We start from the raw sequence: 27,739 nt of genomic DNA, 5'->3' as shown, positions 1-27,739 counted from the left end.
ACCCCTGCTGTATAGAGTACAGTAGTACAGTATCTTTATTTCAAGCCCAGGATGTTGGGAAGCAAGTGTGAAAGCAGCGGTGATATAGGTGGTACTGCTAAGAAACGCCAAGCAATAACGATGGAAACAAAAGTGAAAATAATTGAGAGTGGAGCGACAACAGGAAGAATAAGAAACTGAAGAACCGAAGAGATTCACGACACAGGAAATGGCAAGGGGATTTTCTTTATTTGAGGAGGCACTGTTAGTTTTTGAGGCACAGGACGCAAACATAGAACTGTACAGGAAGGATGCAGCCGCCATTCAGAATGCAATCCAGTGCTACCGTGTCATCTATGACAAGAAAAAAAAGAGCTACTACCCGGACGTCACTGGATCGTTTTTTCAAGAGGGTAGATAGAATTGAATCCAGCAAGGAGCCAGAACCTGTGCCATCGACGTCAGGCGTGAGTGAAACTGCAGCCTGCCCTCCGTCTCCTACTGCTGACGATCCTTCAGCTCTACCATCTCCCACGTCTTCTCCCTCCTCCAGTCAGTAACTCTTCTTGCCTGTTCACTCAGTGCCAGCCCCTGTATGCCAGCTGTTGTACTCTACTACTGTACTTTTCAAGGTACTGTACTATAAGATTAAAAATGTTTTATTTTTTGTGTGTTTGTTTTTTATGTATTATTTGTGTGAAAAGTATTATAAATCTATTACAGTACAGTACTATATAGCTGATTGTGTTAGTTGGGTACGCAGACTAACTTTGTTGGACTTACAAACAAAATGGACTTACGAATGGGCTCTCGGAATGGTACTCATTCGTATGTAGGGGCCTTACTGTATATGGAATGGATAAGTAGCAAAGTCCTACTGTATGGCACAGAGAACTATGTTCAATATCCTATGATAAACCATAATGGAAAAGAATATTTTTTAAAAAGTGTATATATATATATATATGTATGTATAACTGAATCACTCTACTGTACAGCAGAAGTTAACACAACACTGTAAATCAACTATACTTCGATTAAAAAAAAACAAAACTGTGTCTTCTGCAAGCACCCTTAGCAGTCAGCCTCACCAAAACAGAAGGACCCATGCAGCTCATGTAGGGCTCACACCTTACACCTTAGAGTGACCAGGGTCCCCAACCCCTGGGTTGGGGACTGTTAGGAACCGGGCTGCAGAGCAGGAGGTGAGTACCAGGCGAGCAAGCAAAGCTTCACCTGCCGCTCCCCATCGCTCGCATTACCGCCTGAACCATCCCTCCCCGCTACCACACGCGAAAAAATTATCTTCCAAGAAACCAGTCCCTGGTGCCAAAAAGGTTGGGGACCACTGCCCTAGAGCATATAGCTCTAGTGACCAGAGAGGAGTGTGCTGCTGGGCCCCATAGAATGTCACCTACAAAAGGCCACTTCTCCAAAATCAGCCAACATAACTGACCTACCCGACACAGAAAAAAAAAACACAGCAAAATCTGCAAAATGAGGAGACAGAGGAATATGTTCCAAATAAAGGAACAAGACAAAGGACTCAGAAAAAGGGCTAAACAAAGGGGAGATAAGCAAGCTACTTAGTAGAGAGTTCAAGGTAATAATCGTAAAGATGCTCAGCGAACACAGAATGGATGAACACAGTGAAAATTTTAACAGAGAGAAAATATAATGAAGAAAACAAAGGTAAAGAATACAATAACTGGGGACTTCCCTGGTGGCACAGTGGTTAAGAATCCACCTGCTAATGCAGGGGACACAAGTTTGATCCCTGGTCTGGGAGGATCCCACATGCCGCAGAGCAACCAGGCCCGTGAGCTACAACTACTGAGCCTGAGCTCTAGAGCCCACGAGCCACAACTACTGAGCCTGCGTGCCACAACTACTGAAGCCCGCACGTCTAGAGCTGGTGCTCCACAACAAGAGGAGCCACCGCAACAAGAAGCCCATGCACCACAATGAAGAGTAGTACCCACTCGCCACAACTAGAGGAAGCCTGCACGCAGCAACGAAGACCCAATGCAGCCAAAAATAAATAAATAAAATAAATTTGTAAAAAAAAAGAATACAATAACTGATAAAATCCAATATATACGAACAGCTCATAAAAATCAAAGAATATATATGTACACACATACACTCACAAACACACACACAAACACACACACAGGAATATTATTCCGCCATAAAAAAGAAAGAAATATTGCCATTTGCATCAACGTGGATGGACCTAGAGAATATTATGCATAGTGAAACAACTCAGACAGAAAGAGACAAATACTATATGACATCACTTACATATGGAATCGAAAAAATAATACAAATGAATGTATAAACAAAACAGAATGAGACTTAGACACAGAAAACAAACCTGTGGTTACCAAAGGGGAGAGGGAAGTGGGGTGGGACAAATTAGGGGTATGGGCTTAACAGATACAAACTACTATATACAAAATAGATAAGCAACAATGATTTACTATACAGCACAGGAAAGTACACCTATTAACTTATAATAACCTATAATGGAATATAAACTGAAAAAACACTGAATCATTATGTTATACCTGAAATTAACACAACACTGTATTATAAATCAACTATACTTCAAAAAAAAAGAATACAATAACTAAAGTAAAAGATATGCTAGAAGGAATCAACAGTAGATTACATGATACAGAAGAATGCATCAGCAAACTGGAAGACAGAGTAGTGGAAATCACCATGTTCTAAATAGTTGGGACCTAGAGAAAAGCTGCAGGAATAGTTTTGCCTCCCCTTGCCAATAAAGCCGAGGACTATTCTTTAAATAAAGTAAAAGATCTGCCCAAGAAGAGCTTCTAATGAAGTACTGGAATCAACAAGAGAAGCTGAACAGAGGCTGTGATAACTCCAGAGTTCACGATACCCATGCAGAGGTAGCAGGGAGGGGAGGGCAATCAGGATGGAATAGCACACAAAATCATTCTACTTATTTCTCATAATTCTTTTCTTCTTCCATTCATTTCTGTCTAATCTTTATTAAATCTTTCTGTTTTTTAGGGTTTATTATTTTTTTAATACTAATGCACAGCTTTTTATTTCTCAACCTTTCTTCATTTCTAACATAAGAATTTCAGGTTGTAAATTTCCCTGTAAGAATTCCTTTAGCCTCATACCACAGATTTTGATCATTCAATTCCAAATAGCTTTTTATTTGCATATTACAGTTCAACCAATAATTTATTTAAAATATTCTAATTTCCAAACTGTGAAGGTTTTTTTTTTTGCAGTACGCGGGCCTCTCACTGTTGTGGCCTCTCCCGTTGCGGAGCACAGGCTCCGGACATGCAGGCTCAGCGGCCATGGCTCACGGGTCCAGCTGCTCCGCGGCATGTGGGATCTTCCCGGACCGGAGCACTAACCCGTGTCCCCTTCATCGGCAGGCGGACTCTCAACCACTGCGCCACCAGGGAAGCCGCGTGAAGGTTTTTTAACTGACTGAATTTAACTTAGAGAACAAGGTTTGTACGAAATGAATTTTTCGAATGGCAAATTCATAAACATTCTCTACCTGTTTGAATATGTATATGTTATTGGTTCAGTGTTCCAAATACATATCCATTAGATCAAGCTTGTTGATGGTGTTCTTCAAACCTTCTCTATCCTCAACGACTGACAGAGATGTGTTAAAACTCACTAAAATGGTTGTTCTGTTCATTTCTCCTTGTAGTTACAGATATTTTTGTTTTATGTTTCAAAGCTACCCTGTCAAGTACATCAGATTTAAAAGTTATAACTTCCCAGTGAACTGAATGTTTTATCAATATACGGTAGTCATCCTTATCTTAAGGAATGAGTTTTGCATTAAAATTATTCTAATCCTTACCACTTCCTTTTCTTGCTTTCTTTGAGACTCAATCTTTTGTGTTTTTCACATTCCATTTTGCCTTCTATTTAGCTTTAAAGTTATACACTCTCTATTATTTTAATGGTTATACTAAAAATGTTAACATACATATTTAAGTATAGTTAATCAAAGTAAAGTTAATCATGAGGCTGCAAGGAAATTAATAGGTAAGCCAGTGACATAGATCTCCACATTATTCTTCCGCAGACAAGGTTTTTTAACAGCCAGAATGAACGTTTGTTTTTTTTATCTCTACCATGTCATTATTTCCTCCATTCTATATTTTATTTGCATCTACTTTTCTCTTTCACCAAAAACTTCCACTAGTGTGGGTCTGTCTCTTGAATGGACCTTGGTCTGACTTCATAATCTTAAAAATCTTGTCAAAGAATGAGATTATTTTAAACTTTGCTGTTTTGTTCTCAAGTCTATTGACTCTACCCTTAACATTTTAAATTTCTTTCATGTTTGGGCTCACTGTATTGCTCTTTTCCAATTATCTGAGTTGAATGCATTTATTTTTAACCCTTCCTGTTTCCTGATAACTGTTTTTGTTATAATTCCCTCTTAGATAAAGTCTAAAACAGAGTTTTTACTACCATTCTATTCTTAACATTTAGTTCCTTATATAATTTCTTTTGCAGCTCACACAGAGATTATATGAGCATTATGTAACTTAGTTTTCAGTTGTACCAGTTACTAAATTATTGACTTTCAGCTCCAAAACCATACTTCTAAACTTGGCTTTGTGATACTTGGGGCTGAGACTCTGCAAACTACACTTTGGCTCCATGGTAGGTTTTGCCAATGATAGAGCAAAGCTCTAGAGAGAGACTGCAGATGAAGGGGAGAGAAGGGACTAACTCTTTACTTCTGTGGGCTTCCTGTCTGTCTGCTATTCCTGTGACCACCACTCTAGCAACCCCTAAGAGACATCAGCACCAACCCACCAGTGCCACATTCTCAGAGGTCTGAGCCAGCCTTCAAAATATCAGGCAGTTCTTCAGAGGTCTGAGTTCTAGATTTTAGAAATCCCAACCTCTTTCCTTTGTTTCCCCAGCCTTACAGGTGATAGTAGCTTCTCAGTTAGTAATTTTATAATTTGTTATGAATGCTTTATAGTAAATTCTCTCTACAAAAATGAGTGGTAGAGGTTCTATCTCCTAACTGGATCATGACACAAATAACAATCGTATGGAATTTTTAAGAAATATCCTTTTTTCCCATTATAATGCAGACTGAGGTGTTTCTTTTTTAATAAATTTATTTTATTTATTTATTTATATTTTTGGCTGCGTTGGGTCTTCACTGCTGCACGCAGGACTTTCCCTAGTTGTGGCAAGTGGGGGCTACTCTTTGTTGCGGTGCACGGCCTTCTCATTGCAGTGGTTTCTCTTGTTGCGGAGACAGGCTCTAGGTGTGTGGGCTTCAGTACCTGTGGCTCGTGGGCTCTAGAGCGCAGACTCAGTAGTTGTAGCACACAGGCTTAGCTGCTCTGGGGCATGTGGGATCTTCCCCGACCAGGGATCGAACCCGTGTCCCCTGAATTGGCAGGAGGATTCTTAACCATTGCGCCACCAGGGAAGTCCCCCAGACTGAGGTTTTTATAAGTGAGAGCAAAACTACCCAAATATTTTAAAAGGCTAATATAACCTAGACTCCAAAACCAAATATGAACAAGAAAAAAATGCCTTTTACTTACAGACATGGGACAAAAGTTCTAAATAAAATATTAGCTGACTAAATCTAACGGTGCATTAAAAATTAGATTTCACAATCAAATAGAGTTTATCTCAGAAATGAAAGGCCAGTTCATCAAAAAACCTAACTCACCACATTATTGAGATTATATAATTATTTTTACTAATGCAGAAAAAATATTTGATAAGATTCAACATCCATTTATAATGATAAAAATAATGCAAAATACTCTTAGCAAAGTGTACTTAAGACTACATTCCAGAAATCTTTAGCAAATATTACACGATGAAAAAACTTTATATGCAGTCTCTTCAAAACTGTCAACAAGACAAGGACGCCACTATCACTACTACTGGATAATTCAATTGTAGAGTCCCTGGCAATTAAGAATAGAAAAAATGAGACTGAGAAAGAGCCAAAAGGATGGAAAGAAATAAAACTGCCATTATTTGCGTATGACAATAATTTACCCAGAAAAGCCAAAAAAAAACTATTAGAATTATGAGATAAGCAAGGTAGACAACCTGCAAAAAATAATCAATATAAGCTTTTTCCACACCAAGAAAAGCAATTCTAAAATATAGTAAGAAAAAAAGATACCATTCACAACAATGACAAAAATAATAAAGTATATAGGAATTTTCCTAACCAAAAACGTAACACCCCTATGGAGACAATTCTAATAAAGAGGAAAATATGAACACAAGGGAGACATCCCATATTCTTGACTGGGATGACAATACAACAAAAACATCGATTATATTCAAAATAATCTATGTATTGTAAATGTGACCGCAGTCAAAATGTCAGTTGTATATTTTTGCTAAATTAGAACAAACTTTCCCTAAAAATATACTGTGGAATAAAGGTCTATACATAACTAACTCAACAGTAATGCAAATAAATAAGATTTACCTTACTGGATATTAAGATATAATTAATAGTATTAAATATGTGTTTAAAAGTTATAAGACTATACAGACCACACTGAGACAGAATAGAGTTCAGAGATAATCCATACATGTATAATATTAATATCTGATAAATTTACAATAATATATCATAAATCAATGAGGAAAGGACAGGCTATTTAGTAGCTGGAAAATGAATAATAGGAAAATTGGCTCATTGTGTAGATCCCTAGCACTGGGTCTCTAATGATCTTTTCTGGTAGACAACATTACATACATGTTGTCACACTTCATTGCTGGAGGATTTTTAAAATGTCCTGTGTGACTCCACAGGGAGAGGACTCTTGGAAGCTTATGCCTATTTTTTTTCCACACTTTGCGCTATGTGCCTTGGGCTGCTTCTGCTTGGTATCATTTCATTGAAATAAATCAAGGCCATGAATACAACTATATGCTGAGTCCTGCGATGACTCCTAGTGGGGCATCAAACTTAGTGGTTTGTTACAGGGACCACCAAATATGTAGACAAATATAAATGAATAATAATTGAATAAAACACTAATAATAGTGTTTTTGCAGTAAAGAGAATCAAAGTGTTCCCAAACTGTTTGCACTTTTCTTGCATTAGTCTCTAGTAAGCCAAGGAGACATATTGTAGTATGTAAGATAAATACTAAAAGATGAGTAAAATACATAACTAAAAAGATAACCATAAGATGAGGAAGTAACAAAAATACTTGACTATTCCAAGAGAAGACAGTAAAAAAGATGAAAAAACATACAAGTGGGACAAATAGAAGGTAAATTAAACCTAAGTATTTAAGATATTACCCTAAATATAAACGTATCATGTACTTGAATTAAAAGACTGACAGCATCAGATAGATGAAAAAAATAAAACTCAAATTTGTGCTGTTTACAAGAGTCATATTCTGAAATACAAAAATACAGAAAGGTTGAAAGTAAAATAGAAAAAGGGTACCATGCATGTAAAAGGAAAATAGTGCATCTATATCTACTATCAAATAGACTTTAAGAGGTATTACTAGACATTTCAGGATGATAAAAGGGTCCATTCACCAAGAATACATAAAATTCTAATACATGCCTAGTTAAAAAGGCTCAAAGTATAAACAGCAAAATTAAGCAGAACTAAAAGGAGAAACAGACAAATTTGCAGCCTTACTTGCAGATTTTAACACACTTCCCTCAGTAACAAAAACAAACAAACAAAAAATATATATGTAGAAGTTATAAAAATAAAATTAACTCACCTATCTTAATTGGCATATATACAAAACAATAAATATCCAAAATAGTAAAATATCCATGCTTTCAAGGGTACCTGGAAGGAGTACCAAAACTGACCACAGGGTGGGACACAAAGCAACTCTCCACAGATTTCAAGGATTGAAATCATAATGTTTATGTTCTCTGATTACATGAGACTTAATAGCAAAATCAGTAACAAAAAGATACCAAAAATACAAATATCTGGAAATTAACCAATACATTTCCAAATAATTCATGGTCAAAAAAAAAAAAATCCAATGAAAATCGTTAAGTTTTTCAACTGAATAATAATGAAAATATAACATGAAAATTTGTGGGATGCTACTAAAGCTGTACTTAAAGGGACAATGACAGGCATAATGCACATCTTAGGGAAGAATAAAGGGTGAAAGTCAATGAGGTGCTCATCTTATAAAACAAAGAATAAAATAAACCAAAAACAAATAAACAAAACAAAACAGTGGGAAGGAAATAATGAAGACAGGAACAGAAATTAATGAAATGGAAAACTAATGTGCAATTAAAAAAACAAATCAATAAAGCCAAAGGTTTATTTTCTGAAAAGGCTAATAGAGATAAATCTCTGGCAAGACGAATCAGGGAAATGTGAGAAAAGACACACATTACCAACATGAGGAAGCAAAAATGACTACTGAATGGTCTACACTACAGAACCCACAGGCCATTGAAAAGATAATAAGAGGATATCAGGAATAACCTTATACCAAATAACTCAAAAATTTAGATGAAATGAACCAATTTCTAGGGGGGAAAAAAAGCTTATCAAAACAAAGTACATAATTGAATATTCCAATAGCTATTAAATTCATTATGTAATTAAAATCTTTCCAAAAAGAAAATTCTAAACATAGATGGCTTCATTGGTTAATGTTACAAAGTAGTTAAGTATGACTATAACACTAAGCTTACAAAAACTCTTGCAGAGAAAAAAAGAGGCCAAGATAATTCCCAACTTGATTCATGAGGCCAGCATAACCCTGTTCCTCAAATCTTAAAAGGACATTACAAGAAAACTGCAGACTGATATCTCTCCTGAACATAGGTGCAAATATCCTAAACAAAACATCAGCAAAAATATCAATATGTAAATAAAGGATTATACGTCATGACAAGATGGCTATATTCCAAGAATGTAAAGTTAGCTTAACATTTGAAAATCAATCAACATCATGTTCCACATTAATAGAATAAAGAAGAGAATATGATTATCTCAATAGACCCAGAAAAGGAATGTCATAAAAATCAATATCATTAATTATAAAAACTAGGAACAGATGGAAATTTTGTTACTCTATCATATTAGCTACAAAAAAACAAAGAGCAAATATAATTCTTAATAGTAAAAGGTTAAAAATTTTCTCCTTAGGATCAAGAATGAGATAAGGATAAGTACTGTTATCACTTCTATTAAATACTATGTTAAAGATCCTAACCACTACAACAAGGCAAGAAAAAGAAGTGTAGAGGTTAAAAGGAATGAAAACTGTCATTATTTGCAGATTGTATACACAGAAAACTTTAACATGACTACATACATAAAAACTCAACCAATTTCCATACACACTATTAAAATTAATATGTGAATTTAGCAAGGTAGGTAGACACAAAGTCAATACATAAGAGTTTAGTTTTTCCAGATACTAACAAACACAATTAAAGTGAAACTTTACAAGATGCCATTTATAACTGCATTAAAAAAAAACTTAGAATTAAAAAATAACTGCATTAAAAAAATACCTTAGAATAAATCTAATGAACATTATGCAAGACTTCTTCACTTAAAACTATAAAACTTTGAGAGAAATTAAAGACCTAAAATAAATGAAGGGATCTACCACATGGTAGATAACTTGTAGATATTAACTTTCTAATTCTCCCTAAATTGATCAAGAGATTTAATAATTCCAATCTAAATCCAATTTTGTTTTGTCTTGGAGGGGAGGGAGTCTGGCAAGCTGATTTTTAAAGTTCTAAGCAAATGCAAAGGCCCAAGAATAGTCAAGACAATCTTGAGGAAGAAGAAAAAAGGTGCACTTACCCAAGACTTAAGTGATTAAAGATATTTCAGTATTTTGCACAAGGATAAAGAGATCAATGAAACAGAACAGAGAATTCAGAACAAACCCAAACTCTTGATTTATGACAAAGGTTAGTTAACAATGCAGAGCAAGAAGAATGGTCATTTCATTAACTAGTGCTGGTACAACTAATTATCTACATGGAAAAAAGTGAAATAATTACAGATAGTAATGTAAAAGGAAAGATAATAAAGCATCTTTAAATGAAAGAAGATAATATAAAATAAAATATTCACAATTGTGGAATTTACACAGATTTCTTAAACATGATAAAAAAATCACTATACATAAAGAAAAATGTTGATAACTTGGTTCATTATATTTATATGTTATAATAAATGTATATGGTTACAAACTTCTATTCCTCAAAGACACTGTAAAGAGAGTAATTATTTTTTTAAAAGCAACACAATAGAAAAATTGAACAGATATCTGAATAGGCATGTCACGAAGGAGGATATCTAAATGCGCAATACATATATAAAAAAGTATTCAACTCAGTCTTCAGAGAAATAAAAACACAATGAAATACTGTTAAAAACCCACCAAATTCTGGCAAAAATGAGAAGAAACTGGAATTTTCACACATTACTAGTGGAAGAGGAAATTGAAGCAATCACCACAGAAAACTTTTGGCAGTATTTACTAACAACAACACACACACATATTCTATAACCTGATAATTCCACATCTAGATATAAAGCAAACAGAAATGTGTACATCTGTGCACCAAAAAAAATATGTGCAAGAATACTGATGGCATCATTACTCACAATATTTATACAATAAAATATAGCAATAAAAATGAACTAATGCTACAACTGAATAAAATGATGAAGCTCTCAAACCATAATATGAGAGAAAGAAGACAGCACAAAACAGGCTGAACTAATCTATGGTGTTAGAAGCCAGAAAGAGTGGTTGCCTTTTGTGCTGAGATGAAGAGTAGTGGCTGGGAGAGAATCTGATGGAAGTTCTAGGGCACTAATAATGCTTTATATATATAATGCTTTATATCTGGTTATATATACTTTGGAAAATGCATGGATCTTATAGTTTTTACACTTTTCTATACATGTTATATTTCAGAAAGAAGTTTATTAAAAAAGAGAATACATAAAAAATGAAGTGAAAGGGAAAAAACGTATAAACAAAGCCACTATAAACAAGGGAGAAAAGAACAGGACTTGAGGAGAGACAAGAGCATTCCCTATGTTAATGAATCTGCAAGTATTTTTTACAGAATAGTTCTCAATGAGAGAATCACTATTCTGTACCTGTGTTACTTACTTGCCAATTCAGTACAATTCATATTTAAGCAAAGCAAATAGTAAAATAAAATATCATGTCATGAAGCCACTGAGAAGAGATATTCATTGACTATAAGTTACTCTTTCACAGGTACTCTTCTTCAATATTAGTTCTATTCATTCATTCAAAATATTCACTTAGAAACTCCTAGACATAGTTAATTCATTCAACAATGTACTGAGCTCTTTTTCTAGAGTACAAAAGAGCAAGAAGGCAGATAAACCTCTCATAGTGCTAACAGTCTAAAAGAGAAGACGTATGATAACAAGTTATTATTATATACTGTGCCAAGTATTATGACATGGAAAGAACAAAGTGGCATAAAAACACGTCAGGGACATCTAACTCAGTTTAGTAGGATTAGTGACAGTTTAGAGTTAGATAACCCTCACAGAAATCATTTAATATATGCCTTTATTTCACAAATGAAGAAAGACTAAAACATGTATACAAGCTAAACTAGTTAGACCTGAAAAATGAGTTGATGTTAAACTGCTAATATGGGAATTGAGGCCAAAGAGGCAGCAGAGTATTCAAGGCAGAGGGAACAGCATATATAAAGACCTAGGGGGGCTTCCCTGGTGACGCAGTGGTTTAGAGTCCGCCTTCCGATGCAGGGGACATGGGTTCGTGCCCCGGTCCGGGAAGATCCCACATGCCGCGGAGCGGCTGGGCCCGTGAGCCATGGCCGCTGAGCCTGCACGTCCGGAGCCTGTGCTCCGCAACGGGAGAGGCCATAACAGTGAGAGGCCCGCGTACCACAAAAAAAAAAAAAAAAGGCCTAGGGACAAGAATGAGCATAACACTTCAGAGATGATGCATCCCTGAAGAACAGTAAAAGACAAAATCTCTGTCCTTAAAGAGTTCACACTTAGAAATATGAAAGAACATGTTTTAAATAAACCTAAATCCATCTCTATTCGTTTGTAGATAATGTGAGAAGATGAAGTATGGCACACTGTCAGAAAGGGAAAAAGAAAATAAGGAAGATTACAGATTTGCAAAAGCTGTAAAAACATAACAAGGATACTGGAAATTCCTACCAGAGCCCTTCAGATTCTTTCTCAGTATGAGGTTCTATGATTCTAGACGCTGTACAGAGGTACTGTATTTTATACAAATGCTATTCTTGAAAATAACATAAGTTGAAACAGAATTTATATGAATAAAATGTATATCAGAGCTTATAAAGTTAAAGATCCTTGGAGCTATCATATTAATGCAAACAACCCTCCATGGTCCTAGATGTGCCACTAGCTCAGATGTCACCTGACATATAAAACTTAGCTCCTCTGGCCATCAGTTATGTCATTTATTAAATGGAAAGATTAAAATATATCAGTATTTTCTCTAAATTATTTTCAGCTTTATTTTTTTACTTTTATTTTTTTGGAAAAGGTAGTCTTTTTAGTAACTGCTTTTGTCACCAGGTTAAGTCATGCAGTTACAAAGTAGTTAGAAATTTCTGAAAGGATATTATTGTTACAAAAAGAAAAGCTCGGGCTTCCCTGGTGGCTCAGGGGTTGAGAATCCACCTGCCGATGCAGGGAACACGGGTTCATGCCCCGGTCCGGGAGGATCCCACATGCCGCGGAGCGGCTGGGCCCGTGAGCCATGGCCGCTGAGCCTGCGCGTCCGGAGCCTGTGCTCCACAACGGGAGAGGCCACAGCAGTGAGAGGCCCGCGTACCGCCAAAACAAAAAAAAAAAAAGAAAAGCTCATTCTTACATAAATAATATCTAGTACTTCACTGGGACACTACTGTTCAAAAGGCCCTGGCCAAACAACTCCCAAACAAAACAACCCCAGGTTGTTTCCAGCCCATTGGGAATGAAGCCATGTGCAGAAAATTCTATGATGCTAAGCTTAAATTATTCGACATCACCATTCCTCAGGAGGCCATACTAGAATCTATGGCAAGAAATTAAATTTTTAAAAATACACATATTTTTATAAACCAGAAGTAAACAATTAACTAGAGGAGCAAACGGACACATGTACATCATCAAGGAATACAGCTTAGGGCAAGCAATCTATAACATTTCCTTTCATTGCTAAGTTTAATTTTTAAAATGTAAACAAAAACAGAACCAATAAAACTATGTTAAGAAACACAGCGTTGAAACAAAAAAACAGGTGTAGCTAATTAAATGTGTCATTTTGCTTTCATTATTTTATGTTCTAATGATCTCAAAAGTTTTGAAATGGGAAACAAGTTGCAACGAAGAGAACAGAAGACAAAATGCCCCAGGCAAGCCTAATGCCAACACATTCTTTCCGGTATATGACATGTTCTCCTCAAGCCCCACATCACTATCCAGATATAATCACTTCTAGACAAGAGCAATTACTCTAAATTCATGCTCTTCAAGACCATCTGCTCCATATTCAATCAACAAACATCTTGCTCCATGCATATGGCATCCTACAATTTTATACTTAATGCTTGCTAAATAATGATGTTATTTTTTGAGCATGCAATTAAGTTCCTTCCTTAGAAACTAAAATTCATCACAGGAGTAATAATGTTTTTTAGAATTATTATCGACCCTACAGACAATTATATAAAGAAGTAACATGAAACACGGGCATCTGGATCTCAGATTTGAATTGTAAAAGTTAGGCATAAAATTTCTGAATAGTATATTCAGGCAAATGAAGACTGAAAGCAACTATAAAAATCTAAGTCTCTCTTTTTAAAATATACTTTTTCCTCAAAATATCAGAATTCCAGAAATGTTTTATCTGGAGTCTTTACTCTCCCTCAACTCAGTATTAAGTATAGACAAGGTGATAAGTATTACCTGATATATCACTGGGAGAGTTCCATTTCTCACTCCTTATTCATAGAAAAGAAATTAAACAGAATACTCTCAAAGAGGGTATTGTGGTTCTTGCGTTATTTATATTACAAATGATTGGTATAACTTAGACTGACTGCAGAAGCCAGGTCTATTACGAATCCCCTATCACTTTTAAAAATTGCTTTTAAAAGTAATAGCACTATGGAAAGCACCCTGGTCTCAAGACCTGAATCTTGGGCCAAGACTTCACTAACTGCTTGAGCTTGGATGGATCACACAGTCTGTACTCATCTGTGAAATAAGGGAATATACTAAATGATTTCTGATAGGGTCTTCTAGTTCTAAAACGACAGAATTAATTCACTTCACCAGTCCCAGGTTTTAACAAACTTTCCTAAAAATACAGCTTATAGTATCAAAATTTTAATATCAAATTATTTATTACCTGGCTTAGCAACCCTATTAAAATGCAGAGTTAGGGGCTTCCCTGGTGGCGCAGTGGTTGAGATTCCGCCTGCCGATGCAGGGGACACGGGTTCGTGCCCCGGTCCGGGAAGATCCTACATGGCTGTGGAGCGGCTGGGCCCGTGAGCCATGGCCGCTGAGCCTGCGCGTCTGGAGCCTGTGCTCCGCAACGGGAGAGGCCACAACAGTGAGAGGCCCGCATACCACACACACACACACACACACAAAAAAATGCAGAGTTAGGAACAAAAAGGATAGTTTGCTTATAGCACAATTCTTATGCCAACAGAGGTTGAAGATCTATGGCTTTGTGGACTAGAGCAAGGTCCAGGTAAGAGGAGAGGAACCAGGAAAATAATGAATATAGTCTGATATGATTTTGACTTGGGGTGGGGGGCGGGGGGGCAGCAGGCCAACTATATTTGTCCCTTTTTTTGGAAGGTACAAAAACTCTAAATAACACACCATTAAAACTGAAAAAATAATTTACAGTCACTATCTCTGTTCCTTCAACTTTCAATCACCCCTCAATTTATTGCGATCTACTAGAACTACTCTCTTCCAAGGCCCTCATGACCACAGAAGTACTAAGCACTTGATGTCACTGTGGTCTCTATACTGTCGATCCTGGCTCCACTATTTATTTCCTGTGTGATCTTGGTGAAGTTCCATAACCTGTCTGACCTAAGTTTCTTCACCTATAAAATGAAGATAACCATATAAGGAATGCTGTAAGAAATCATTAACACGTGTGAAGGCACTTCAAACAATGGATGGCACCTTGTAAGTACTCAATTAGTGGTAACTAATAATATATTATTTCTAATTACTTCCTCCCTGAATCTTCTTCCCTCATTTGAGTCACCACTTTTTTGGGGTTCTCTTCCCACCTCTCTAGCCACTCCTCAGTCTTCTATACCAGATTTTTCCTAACAATTCAACCTTTGAATGGTGGTACTCCCCAGGATCCCTTCTTTCCTCAGTAGCAGGCTAAAACCTCCCTGATCCTTCGCAAATACAACACAACATATTATAATTTTACCTGTTACACTGCTGCACTTCTCTGTGCATCTTGAGCTCTAAGAGGAGAAAGTCCAAGTCTCTCTTATTCACTGACGTAGTCCCAGCACCAAGTGCAGTGCCTGGCTCAATAAATGAACGAAAAAATGAACTCTGTTCATTCTCTCTAAGTGACTTCATTCATTTCAATGGCTTCAGTCATAATCTAACTGGTGACAACTCACTAAAACATAGATCTAACCAAGACTCTCATCTCCAAAACCTGCAATTCAAAATCCTGCAGCTTAGACAATGTAAACAATAAAAGGGGTTAGAAGGTGGAGGACAGAGTGGGCAGGAAGAAGACATCGCAACAGTCTAGACAAGAGCAATGAAAAATAGTTTAAAAATTTTTTTTAAGCTGAAACTCTGAATAAATTTTGAAAACAGAGCTGACAGGATTTGATAAAGAGTAACAAAAAAAGGAATCAAGAATAACTCTTAGAAGTAACTTTTTTTTAGAAAGACTGATTTTTTTTTTTTAATTAGAAAGAAAACCTTTCCTTAGGTTTTCTACTTTTATAGCCTTGGCAAGGCAACTCAGAAAATTTTCCACTAGTGAAGTAAATAGGATATATCACTTAGAGCTTAAACAGAATCAAAACTACCACTTGTTTTTCTGAAACAAACCACTCATCTCCAGTCATTTCAAATGAACAGCAGAATTAATATTAAGATACCCAATTCACTGACCAAAAAAAATTCTACTTCTCATATAATATCCATAATGTTTACGCAGTAGGAAAAATCCTAACATCACAAATATAACTATCACTATATTTCAGAATTACAAAACAGAGGGGAAAATTCATTGTTTTATGATATTATATTGCATAATTACTGCCTATTTATCCACCTACAATAATGAATAAAGATATGATCCCTTATGAAATGCATTAATTAGAGGATAATCATGATACATACATCAATTTAATTTTGTTGCTCTACTGCAGGGCTAAAGTGGACTCACATGTGGGACGACGTGGGTACGGGAGGGAAGAGACTGTAACTCTATGTATGACAGGAGAGCTCTCACATTCAGCAAGAAAATCTGTCAGGGAGGCACCCCCAAAATAAGCCATATCTATTTCTAGTCTGCATATTTCTATTGATGGGCAAGACTTTTACCGATCCAGATTCAGTAAAAGTCACTACTCTAGCAAGGTAAAGGATTCTGCTAGACTTCCCTGATACCACTTATAATACAGTAATTAAATACTTCATAAAATCAGGAATACTGTCAAAATTCAAATAAGCATCTACCAAAGAAGTGCATAAATACACATAAAATATGAAAATTTTTTTTAAAAAAAGGAAATTAACACTTACCAAGGGCCTGTATAAACCATGAACACTGCTATCAGGCTATACTTCTAAACCTCATAAGAACTCTTTTAAAAATGTTATACAAAAAAAAAAGTTATCCCTATTTAGCAGATGAAGAAAGAGTTCAAGAGGTTAAATGGCTTGCCCAGTGACTCCCAGCTGATAAGGGATAGTGCTAGCATTTGAAACTAGAGCTCACCATAAGCTTTCCACAAAACCCTACTATTTCCCTGCACCTTATTTAAAAATATTGAATTTTTAAAGAATCAACATTTTAATTCTAACTTAGAAAATAACATTGGCAGAATTCAAAAATGATGGAAAATGTTAGAAAAAGAACCTTTCTTAAGAACTGGACTGTACATAGGAGATCCTCCATAAATTCCTGTTCAAATAAGCTAGTGAAGGGTGGGAGGGAGGACTAACAGCTATAAATATCTGAGAACCCTGCTGCAAGACAGATAACATTTTCCATTTCACAAGAAGTTATGTTATAATAATTAGATTCAGTATTTTTACTAGACCTACGTAAGTGTAATAATGACAAAATCATTGTTTAAATAAGAGTTTTAATTCTTCCTGTTCTGTGATGGTATCTTATCAAGGCCCAAGCATTTGGTATGAACATGTTGAAATGATGTGTAATCAACAAGGATGCTAAAGATAAATTCTTAGAGATGTGAAGCAAATGCTTCCTTCCACTGTTAACAAAATGACCGAGACCTCTTCTTGAAGAAATCAAGCTCTATTTATATTCACTCTCCTGAAATGGCACAGGCAGCCTTAGAAGGATAAGTTTATAATAAATCCCTGCATTTGGAAAACATTGTTGCTAAGCATCTTCTAACATTCAGCAGAGTTTATATAATTCATGTCTCCACTGCATAATTAACATTTCATGTTTTCTAAAAAAGTGTGGTATGCTTATCTATGTTGTTAATTTAAAACATTATAAATTTTGAGGGAATTAATAAAAGGCTATTCAACTAATTAATTAGAAAGGCAGCCTAATCCCAGGAGGGATAAAAACATAGACATTAAATGTCAGGATGTGTCAGAGTTGAGCTTATAAACAGCTTGTCTGCTTGAGATAAAACATTTCAAAATGCAGCTGCTCTTTGCTTAAAAAGGTGAGCTACAAAACATTAGGCTTTTGGACAAGTCACGACTTATCAACCACACTCTAGCTCAAAAATTAATTATAAAGAAAACATAAGATTTGAAAATCAGTTTCACACCCAACCTGCAACATTAAACATTATATCTGCTCAGATAATAAGAGATCCAATTGTTGAAAGCAATACTACAGTAGTATTTCCAACTTTCTTATTTGTTATGGAGACAAAGTTTAAAAGTATGAAAAATATTCAGTAACACTAGAAAAAAAGATTAGAAAAGTTGAGAGCAATCACACTGCAAAAGACACAGCATCACCCTTACAAACTCTGGAATAGATTGCAAACCTTCGGTCCTCTGGAAAAGCACGCACAAACATATATACTACAATGATTTTGATCTTTTGTATTAATAACCCACAAACAATAACCTTAAGATTAACAAAACAATCAGTAACATAGTTCACTTAGGTTTTATGAAATTCTGAATCACTTCAATGTATGTAATTACTAGACACCTGTGCACCATTTTATTAAAAATGGCAGAGCCTCCCCAACTAGAAGCCAGTCCAGGAAAAAGGAAAACCACCAGACAGCCAACACACCAAAAGCTCAAAGAACATACATGTCCACAAATCATAAGCAAGCAAATGTTCTAAGAAAAACACATGTCTACATTCCTACTTGTATTCTTAAGTGTTAATCCTTAACTACTTCCTTAATTGGGGCTTTCTATCTTTCAGAATTATTTTTCATTTTAAAGTTTTATTCAGAACCATTATATATACCTGCAAGACAAACTAGGACACTCATTTTCTCCTACAGTCAGAGACTAAAATGATACAGTAGTATACAGTAGTAGTAGTAGTACAGTAGTACATTACTATCACATAAAAACTCTAGGAAGAAACTCAACACTATCAGTGAGAGAGTCAGAATTACATTACCTAAACTAAATACAGTTATTTAAATCAGTTACAGAGAAATCTCCAAAAATCAGAGAACTGGTTGGCCTAGATCAGTGGTTCTCAAAGTGTAGCCTTTGGACCAGCAGCACTGATTATCACCTGTAACTTGATAGAAATGCAAATTCTTGTACCCCAGCTGGACCTACTAAACCAGTAGCATGCAGCCCAGAATTGTGTTTTAACAAGCTCTACAAGTGATTCTTATACAGGTTTAATGCAGGAGAACCACTGGCCTAAATTAATGATACATTTCCTATTCACAGGGAAGTACAAGACTGGCTACTTCAAATCACTTGGAAAACATTATAAATACTGATTCCAGTTCCCCACCTTCTTTATTCAATTAAGTATGGAAAGTGATTGTCTGTGTCTGTGTGTGTGTGTGTGAGAGAGAGAGAGAGAGAGAGACAGAGAGAGAGAGAGAGAGAGAGAGAGAGAGAGAGAGAGAGGGAGTGTGTGTGTGTGTGTGTGTGTGTGTGTGCGCACGCCTGCATGGGAGTGTGCATGGCTTCCCAGGTGAACCTGAGGCATAATGAGGTTTTAAGAACCAATGACCTGGGAATTCCCTGGTGGTCCAGTGGTTAAGAATCCGCCTTCTCTTGCAGGGGACACAGGTTTGAACCCTGGTTGGGGAACTAAGATCCCACATGGGCAGGGCAACTAAACCCAGGTGCCTCAACTACTGAGCCAGCGTGCCTCAACTAGAGAGCCCAGGTGCTCTGGAGCCCATGCGCCACAAGGAAGATCCTGTGTGACTCAACTAAGACCCAACACAGCCAAAAATAAATAAAATAAATATTTAAAAAATTAAAAAACAAAAACAGGGGTTCCTACCTTTAAAAAAAAAAAGAACCAGTGACCTATGTCAGTGGCTCTCAAAGTGTGGTCCCCACACCAGCAGCATCAGCATCAGCTGGGAACATATTAGGAATTCACAGGTACCAGCCCAGATCTACTGAATCAGAAACTCTGGGAATAGGGCACAGCCAGCCATCTATAATTTACTAAGTTCTCCAGGTGATTCTGATGCACAATAAAGTCTGAGAACCTCAACTCCAAGTGATCTGTCTGGAATTGAGAACATGTGAAATGAATCTGAATTCTGCAGAAAAGAATAAATAAGAGACAGAATTAACTTGTGTACTCAGGAATACATCTCTTGGAGCTGGAGTCTCTCACTTTCCTCACAAATTTGGAGGTCAAGGTGCCTTATTTCCTAGATAAGCCAGTGGGAATTCTCAAGCTGTCCACTTACACACAGCACAACTGGTGAACAATGAAAATGCCTCCTAAAAAGCACTGGTTTTAAGCAAGATGTATTTAAAGTCCACAGTCAGAACCATAGCTGAGAAATCTTGTCAGTGGGAAGCCAAAAATTGACTGGAAATGTTCAAAAAAATAGCAGCAGTTATTTAAGGCACCACAGAACACTACCTTGTCTACTGCTACCTATGAAGGTAGCAATAACCACTTGGAGTTGTTTCCTTAGCACAGAGCAGGGATTTCTAAAGGCAAGAAAGGACAGGAGGAGATGAAGCTCAACGGAGGTTTAAAGACAAAACTAAACTCAACTCTGAAGTGAATAAATATTTTTATTACTCTACCAAGAGGAGTGGAGTGGTAATTACATCTCATTATGTCTCCCAGTTTTCACATACACTTCTCAGATATGTACTGAGCATCCTGCTTCTAAATATTAAAATTTTACCATGACTCTTTTTGTAAAAAATATGATTCTAACTTTGTGTGTAATTCTAAGGTCAGTGTAATAATTGTGACTGCTTCTACTTGTCCAAGGGCATTTGCTATGTTAAAAAAAAAGAGGGGGGCACAGCAGTTCAAACTTCCCTAGACAGTCATTTTAAAAGACTAAGAGCCATCCAACTTTTCCCCTAATAACTCCTCTAAATTTGAATTTAGTTAGAAGGCAACATTAAATGTTCAATTCTTTTTACCTAGAACTAGGAGAATACGTAGTTCAAATTTACTGTATAGCTGAGTTTTTTCTTCCTATGCTCAATGCACACATTAGGGGTGCCCTTGTATATTCAATAAGTGAGATATGCCCATTCTATAGCATTTGGAGCAAAATTCGACTATTTTTAATTATAGAGTTTAAGTTGTTTTATCTTTCCTTCTGAGTCACACTATTAACCAAATGTATAAGTTAATCAAGTCCTTAGTCAGACTGTTTCAATGAGAAAATGCAGTTAACTTCACAATCAGCATTAGTCTGCTTTGTAGCATTATTTCTAAGAACATTGTGGGAGAAAGCCCTGACTAACCACCTAAGTTTAAATCATTCAGACACAAAAGAGAAGACAATGAAGAGTGGAAAAGCCAGGTGTATGAAAGTAGCTAATGAGGCCAGGCCAGGTTTAGTGCCTAACTTGGGTACTTCCTTGTTATGTTCTAGATCATCCTATCCTTCCTATCCTTCTTCCCTGCCCCCCTTACTTTCTTCCCTTCTTTTTTTCCATTTATTTCTTCTTCTCCCTTATATCCAAGGAATGTCATATGTACAAAGGCACTTAAGTATCATCTACCACAACCCCCTCAATTTACAAATGGGAAAAACTAAGGCTCAGATAAGGCAAAGAACTTGCCCAAGACCACAAGATTGATTTTAAAGGTATTTTCTACTCAAAATCCATTTTCTACTATACACCCCTGCCTCTTCAGAAAAATCTCTTGCAAAAATTCTCGCACACTGTTCTTAAGCTTTATTCTGCTATATAAAGTTAGAGAACACGACTGCATAACACAACATACACTAGTATTTAAGACAGTATACACAAAACTACATATTTTCCCAACTGGACACTTTAATTTTAAGACTAATCTTTTTAAAAATTACCTTCTCAAAATCTGATTCATTGCTAGATTAGGGGAAACAGAAGATCAGTTAAATACCTGAAAATCTGAAATTATTAAGTCATATTAACAGCAGTTAATATTTATTTACTGCTTGTATATGCCAAGTACATCCTTTTTTTAAGTGTATATTTTTATGTGTATATTTTTATTTTTAGGAAGAGGGATTAAGAGTGATTCTTATTTCATTTTTATAGTTTTCTGAATTATCCAGATTTTTTTCATAAAACATACATATTTTATGATTAGAAAAAAATTTAGCTATTCCATTAGGAAATAAGTGAGATATAAATTATCAGTTTGTAAATAAACCAGTTATTAAATCCATAAGTACAGAGTCACTACAGCAAATCACTCTCACCTGCTTCATTACACAAGGCTTTCAAGTCTGCTCCAACGTATCCATGAGCATTATTTGCCAGCTGTAGCAGTTCAGCTTCAGTGAGCAAATGGGGCACCCTTCGAAGCAGTTTCTCGAGAATATCTAGCCGGTCTTGTGCATTCGGAACTCCAATCTCAATTTCTTTATCAAACCGTCCAGGTCTTCGAAGTGCAGCATCCAAAGCATGGGGACGATTTGTGGCCCCAAGAACCAACACCTGTCCTTCACTTCCCTCCTAACAAAACAAAATTAAAATATATTACAGGGACTTCCCTGGTGGCGCAGTGGTTGAGAGTCCGCCTGCCGATGCAGGGGACACGGGTTCGTGCCCCGGTCCGGAAGGATCCCGCATGCCACGGAGTGGCTGGGCCCGTGAGCCATGGCCACTGAGCCTGCGCGTCTGGAGCCTGGTGCTCCGCAACGGGAGAGGCCACGGTAGTGACAGGCCCACGTACCGAAAAAAAAAAGAAAAAAAAATATATATATATATAACATATTCTTCTAAAAGTAAAAAAATTTTAAAAATACACACTCGCTATATAGGCAAGGATAGATCTAACTAGGCTAAGTCCTATCCCTTATTTCTCAAATTTTGTCATTCATCCCATATTTCCCAAAGCTCAGTCTAAATGCTCCCTTACCTAGAAAGTTTTCCAATACTTAACTATCTACTCTAAGTGATGTCTCTCCCACTTCTAGCATCTTAACTACACAATTCTCATGAATAACAACATATATACCCTATACCATAGTTTTAATTTGTTTAATTGTTTTAAGTTGTCCTTTTCCCTACTTGAAAGCAAAGATTATGACCTACACGTGTTTCAAACAGAACAAGGCTCTATTACGCAGTTGGCTAAGAAATCTTCCTCACATTCACTGTTTCTATTTTGTTTTGATAAATATTCAAATTCCTGAAAATACACAAAATATAACCAACACCCAAGTATCAGATACTCTTGAATACATACGGATTTTTACTCTGAGAATAAAATCTGGAACAACAAATTATAAAGAACTATGTTCACAATGAGCCACCTGTAGAAATTATCCAACATTCTACTCAGATGACCCAAGTGTAATCTCACAGAGACAAGCTTAATTGGAATGTGATTTAAAGTAAGAAAACTCAAACCTAATCAACTATACTGGATGTGCCAACAGGAAGTGCACGGATTACAGTGAACCTATGAATTATGAGTTTAGAAGACAAAAATACAGGCCCTTAAACATTTTCAGGCGAAAACATCAGTGTCACATGCTCCCAGTCCTGCCCAAAGGCAAGAACATCAGTTCACAGCAGGTCTATCCCAGTGGCAGAGAAAGAGGTAGCAATGACATAGTAATTAAGATCCTCCAACACAGAGCCTCCTGATTTCCTACTCACCAAAATCCATTCGAATTATAATACAGCTCTCCACATATATTTTTCTTCAGGATGAAAAGAGAACCGTTCATAAACAAAGTATTTGGTCAGCTTAATAATTATACTTTTTTCTTTTTTAAAACTCTTTTCATTGAAGTATAGTTGATAATAATTATACTTCTTATCATAAATGGACGAACTGGTGTCCCAGTTTATGTAAGTCTCTTGTGAGTGTTGTTATTATGGATCTATCCTCAGAGCTCCACTATCTCCAACATACTAACAACACTGAATCCTCCAGCTTTGTAAGTTCAGAACCGAACCTGGGACATTATGATCACACCTAGGTAGTGCCCTAAGACTGAGAACCAGATGGTCATCCAGCCTCCCGCAGGTTACAACCCTTCTCTTATGTTACTCTTAAAATTGTAACACAGGTTAGCAAATAATAGAGACAATACCAAACGTTCCCGTTATTTTCACGTGTTCAGTTTCTACCAATAGTCAGTAAAACCAAAAAGTTCGAATTGCCCAGTTTTTCAATGTGCAAAAGACTGGGGACTCCATGATTTCTATAATTTCTTTTGGTTCTGACATACTATGATTCTAAAAATATGAGTTATTTACAATCTTGCATAAGAAGTGTATTCTTCTGATAAATGCCTAACAGGAGTCTGAGAGAATTTTTCTTCATTCCTCTTCCCTATTAGTCCTATGGATCTCCCTTTCATAATCAGCACATAGTTTTTATTAATATAAGACTGTATGCACTATCAAAGAATCTGGTAACATGAGTAAATTCTTTTTAAATGTTGTACAAACACATTTCCCATTATTCTCACTTTCTGTCCTTTCACTTGCCCAACTTAGAGCCCCCAAAGAATCAATTTTTACAAGAGTAATAAGACTTACTCATGAAATTTCTTAGTAAATTCCCCTTAAATTTAATTGCTAAATTTTCCTTACTGACTTGGGCTTCAGGTTTTTAGGTTAACACCATTTATTATAAATCTATCATTGTATATAATTTTATATGCTAGAAAAATATGCCAGGTTATACTGTCCTAGCTGTTACTAAGAAATCATGAAGAAAATTATTTTATGGGTCTTTCCTCTAGTTTTTACAGCTAATATTTCTTCCTTACCCTAGAGTATCCAAAAAACTCAGACATATTTGACAGTTTTTGCCACTACATGCATATTATTAAGAAAATAGCCCCTCCTACAGAAATCAATACTGGTGCTGTACTTACTGAACCAATACCATCCATCAGTGTTAAGAGTGAAGCTACAACTCTTTTTTCCACTTCATTCTGAGCCCCTTCTCTTTTAGGGCAGAGTGCATCCAGCTCATCAATAAAAATAATTGATGGGTGCCTAAAAATAAACAAGTAAAATGAATTCTCTAATATATATTTAATTTTTAATTGATATGTTGCACTGCAGTTAAAAAATTGAAATTGTTTTAATTTTTTGACTGAAATGCAATGCATCAAATTTAGGATTTAATTAATAATATTCAAGACAAAAGCAATAGGATGTTAAGCTGAAAAATCTTAGATTAATTCTAGCCCAAATTATTAACTCACCAATATCACATTCTAGTAGATCTGCCCTCAATAAAAAGTAGAGTACTGAGAACATGTATTGCTCATGAGATGACAGTCTATGCCCAAACAGAACTTGCCCACTAATGCCCACTAAATTGCTATGCCTGGATCACTTCAGAAGCTGAGGCCAGTGATGCTATTCCTTGGAGATGGTTTAAAGTTCCAAGGGATAGAAAGTAGAAATGCTCTTTTTTAAAAATCTACTAAAAAAACAACTTTCAAGATGACCAATTCTCCCATACAAAGATGTGAATTCTCTCGTAAGAGGAAGTCTCAACTTCCAGGAACAAATTAATAGTGACAATAAAAACATTCTAAACAATAAGGTATACCACTGATTCTCAAATCTTCAGTATTTGGAGTAAAGACTACTTATTTTATCTACTGGGGGAAAAAACTTTAAAAATGGAAGTTTTGATAAGAGGGCAGTAATTATGGTAGGTTACATACCAAAACAATGAAAGAGACATAGCCATATTATGAAAAAACTACATTAGACCAAGTTACAGGCCACTCGTTAATACTCCTTGCAATGTAACAATGGTAGCCTAAACTGAGAAATGATTAGTAAGAATCATTTTTAAAGCAAAAGATTTGTCACTTTGAAGCAAACTGTAATAAAACAAAGTTTTAAGCCTAAAGGGCAACTATAATAGTCTATTGAGATTAGATGTACCCAAAAGAAAGAAAATCATAAATTTATATGCTCAAGCAAACTCACATGACTTATCGGACAGCACTGTCTTAATTCTTTTACCTTATGTAATTTTTAAAATTGAGATATTGACATATAACATTACTTTCAGTTACACAACATAATGATTCAACATTTGTATATACGTATCGTGAAATGATTACCACAATAAGTCTAATTCACGTTGTCTCCGTACAGTCATAAAATTTTTTTTCTTATAATGAGAACTGTTTAAATCTACTCTCTTCGCAACTTTCAAATGTGCAATACAGTACTATTAACTACAATCACCGTGCTGTAGATAATATCCCCATGATTTATTTTATAACGGGAAGTTTGTACCTTTTGCTACATTATGTAATTTAATAACTTATTTCTCACATTTCCAAAACAATATTAGATAGAATTAGATTAGATAGAACCTCATTAAACTTACAATCTACTTCCAGTGCTATCACTATTATTTTTGTTCTATTCTTTCATGCTTCGTATAAACTACTACTATCTCTACTTTCATTAATACACCCTGGACTACTAATTCTAAACATCCAAAAATAAAGAATACCGCAGAGTGGCTTCAGCAAATATCTGACGTAACCTTGCTTCAGTCTCCCCATAGAATCTGTAACAAATAAAATACATTTAAAGACCAACTCTTATCATTTTTAAAGCTCTGTCTATAAAAGCTCACCTGACTTTTCAAATATTTCCACAATACTTAATACTACTTTCAAAAATTATTTTCCAAACTTAATGTTTATACACATTAAAAAAAGCAAATTAAAAATATTTCAATGTGTGGGCTTCCCTGGTGGCGCAGTGGTTGAGAGTCCGCCTGCCGATGCAGGGGACACGGGTTCATGCCCCAGTCCGGGAAGATCCCACGTGCCGCAGAGCGGCTAGGCCCGTGAGCCATGGCCACTGAGCCTGCGCGTCCGGAGCCTGTGCTCCGCGACGGGAGAGGCCACAACAGTGAGAGGCCCGCATACCACACACACACACACACACAAAAAAAAAAATTTCAATGTGTGAAATATCCAGACAGAATACTATTGAGCCATTTTTTAAAAACCACATTTAAGATGTATATCTAATAATATTGTTTAGTCTATTAAATTATGCACTTACTTGCTAATAATTTCAGGGCCATTAATTACAGAAACATAGGCACCAACTTCATTAGCAACAGCCCTGGCAATCATTGTCTTTCCAGTACCTGGAGGGCCATAGAGCAACACTCCTCTAGGGGGAGGAATTCCTAGAAGAAAAAGCAGAGAACACTGGATGCAGCATTACTAGGTTGCTTGTAAGTGTTGTCATATGACTTCAAACACGAGTTATAAAATAAATTTACCTTGCACAAAAACTAAAGTAAGAGTCAGAACTTCCCTTTCCCCATAGAAAAATGTACTAACTAGCCCAAACGCTGATCTCAAGCAATGACTTTTTCTCTCTCTGTAGACCCAACCAGGTCAGGCTGGTTAGTAAAAAAAACTGGTTTAACACCCACACTATTGACATGCCCCATCCCACACAGCACAGTTCAATGATCAAAAAACAAAGCCCAAACAACAGGAAGGGCATGCAAAATAAGCCACCAACCCCAATTTTTATCCAACTAGCCATCTCAGAGAATATAAGCCTTACCAGGGTTCCTTTTATATGTGAATCCAAGTATTCATTTTATATATAGATAGATAGATAGATAGATAGATATAGATATTCATGAAAAAAGAAAAAGCAAAAAGCAGAGAAAGACACGGTATGCACCAAATATATGCAGAGGATCTGGGCAGTTAACAATGCAGAAGAAGCCCTGAGTTTTCTAAAAGCCAAGTCACTCCCTTAACTACTTGTTTCAATGCAAAGAGATCTGCACCCAGCTACATT

The 27,739-nt window shown here is 36.0% G+C and overlaps 1 protein-coding gene across 1 annotated transcript in view; it reads right to left on the bottom strand.

Moving 5' to 3' along the window:
* Positions 1-27,739, bottom strand: part of AFG2A (AFG2 AAA ATPase homolog A) — a 348,368-nt gene that overhangs the window by 307,912 nt on the left and 12,717 nt on the right. Inside the window, exons 6-9 of the mRNA XM_082653515.1 lie at positions 26,978-27,107; positions 26,415-26,471; positions 24,799-24,922; positions 22,159-22,414 (exon numbers count right to left, since the gene is read on the bottom strand). Coding sequence (XP_082509641.1) covers positions 22,159-22,414; positions 24,799-24,922; positions 26,415-26,471; positions 26,978-27,107 — 567 coding nt within the window. The remainder of the gene's footprint in view (positions 1-22,158; positions 22,415-24,798; positions 24,923-26,414; positions 26,472-26,977; positions 27,108-27,739) is intronic.

Source organism: Grampus griseus (genome assembly GCF_964374135.1).
Source record: "Grampus griseus genome assembly, chromosome: 4".
Lineage (NCBI taxonomy): Eukaryota > Metazoa > Chordata > Mammalia > Artiodactyla > Delphinidae > Grampus > Grampus griseus.
This window is presented reverse-complemented; position numbering and strand designations above follow the sequence as displayed.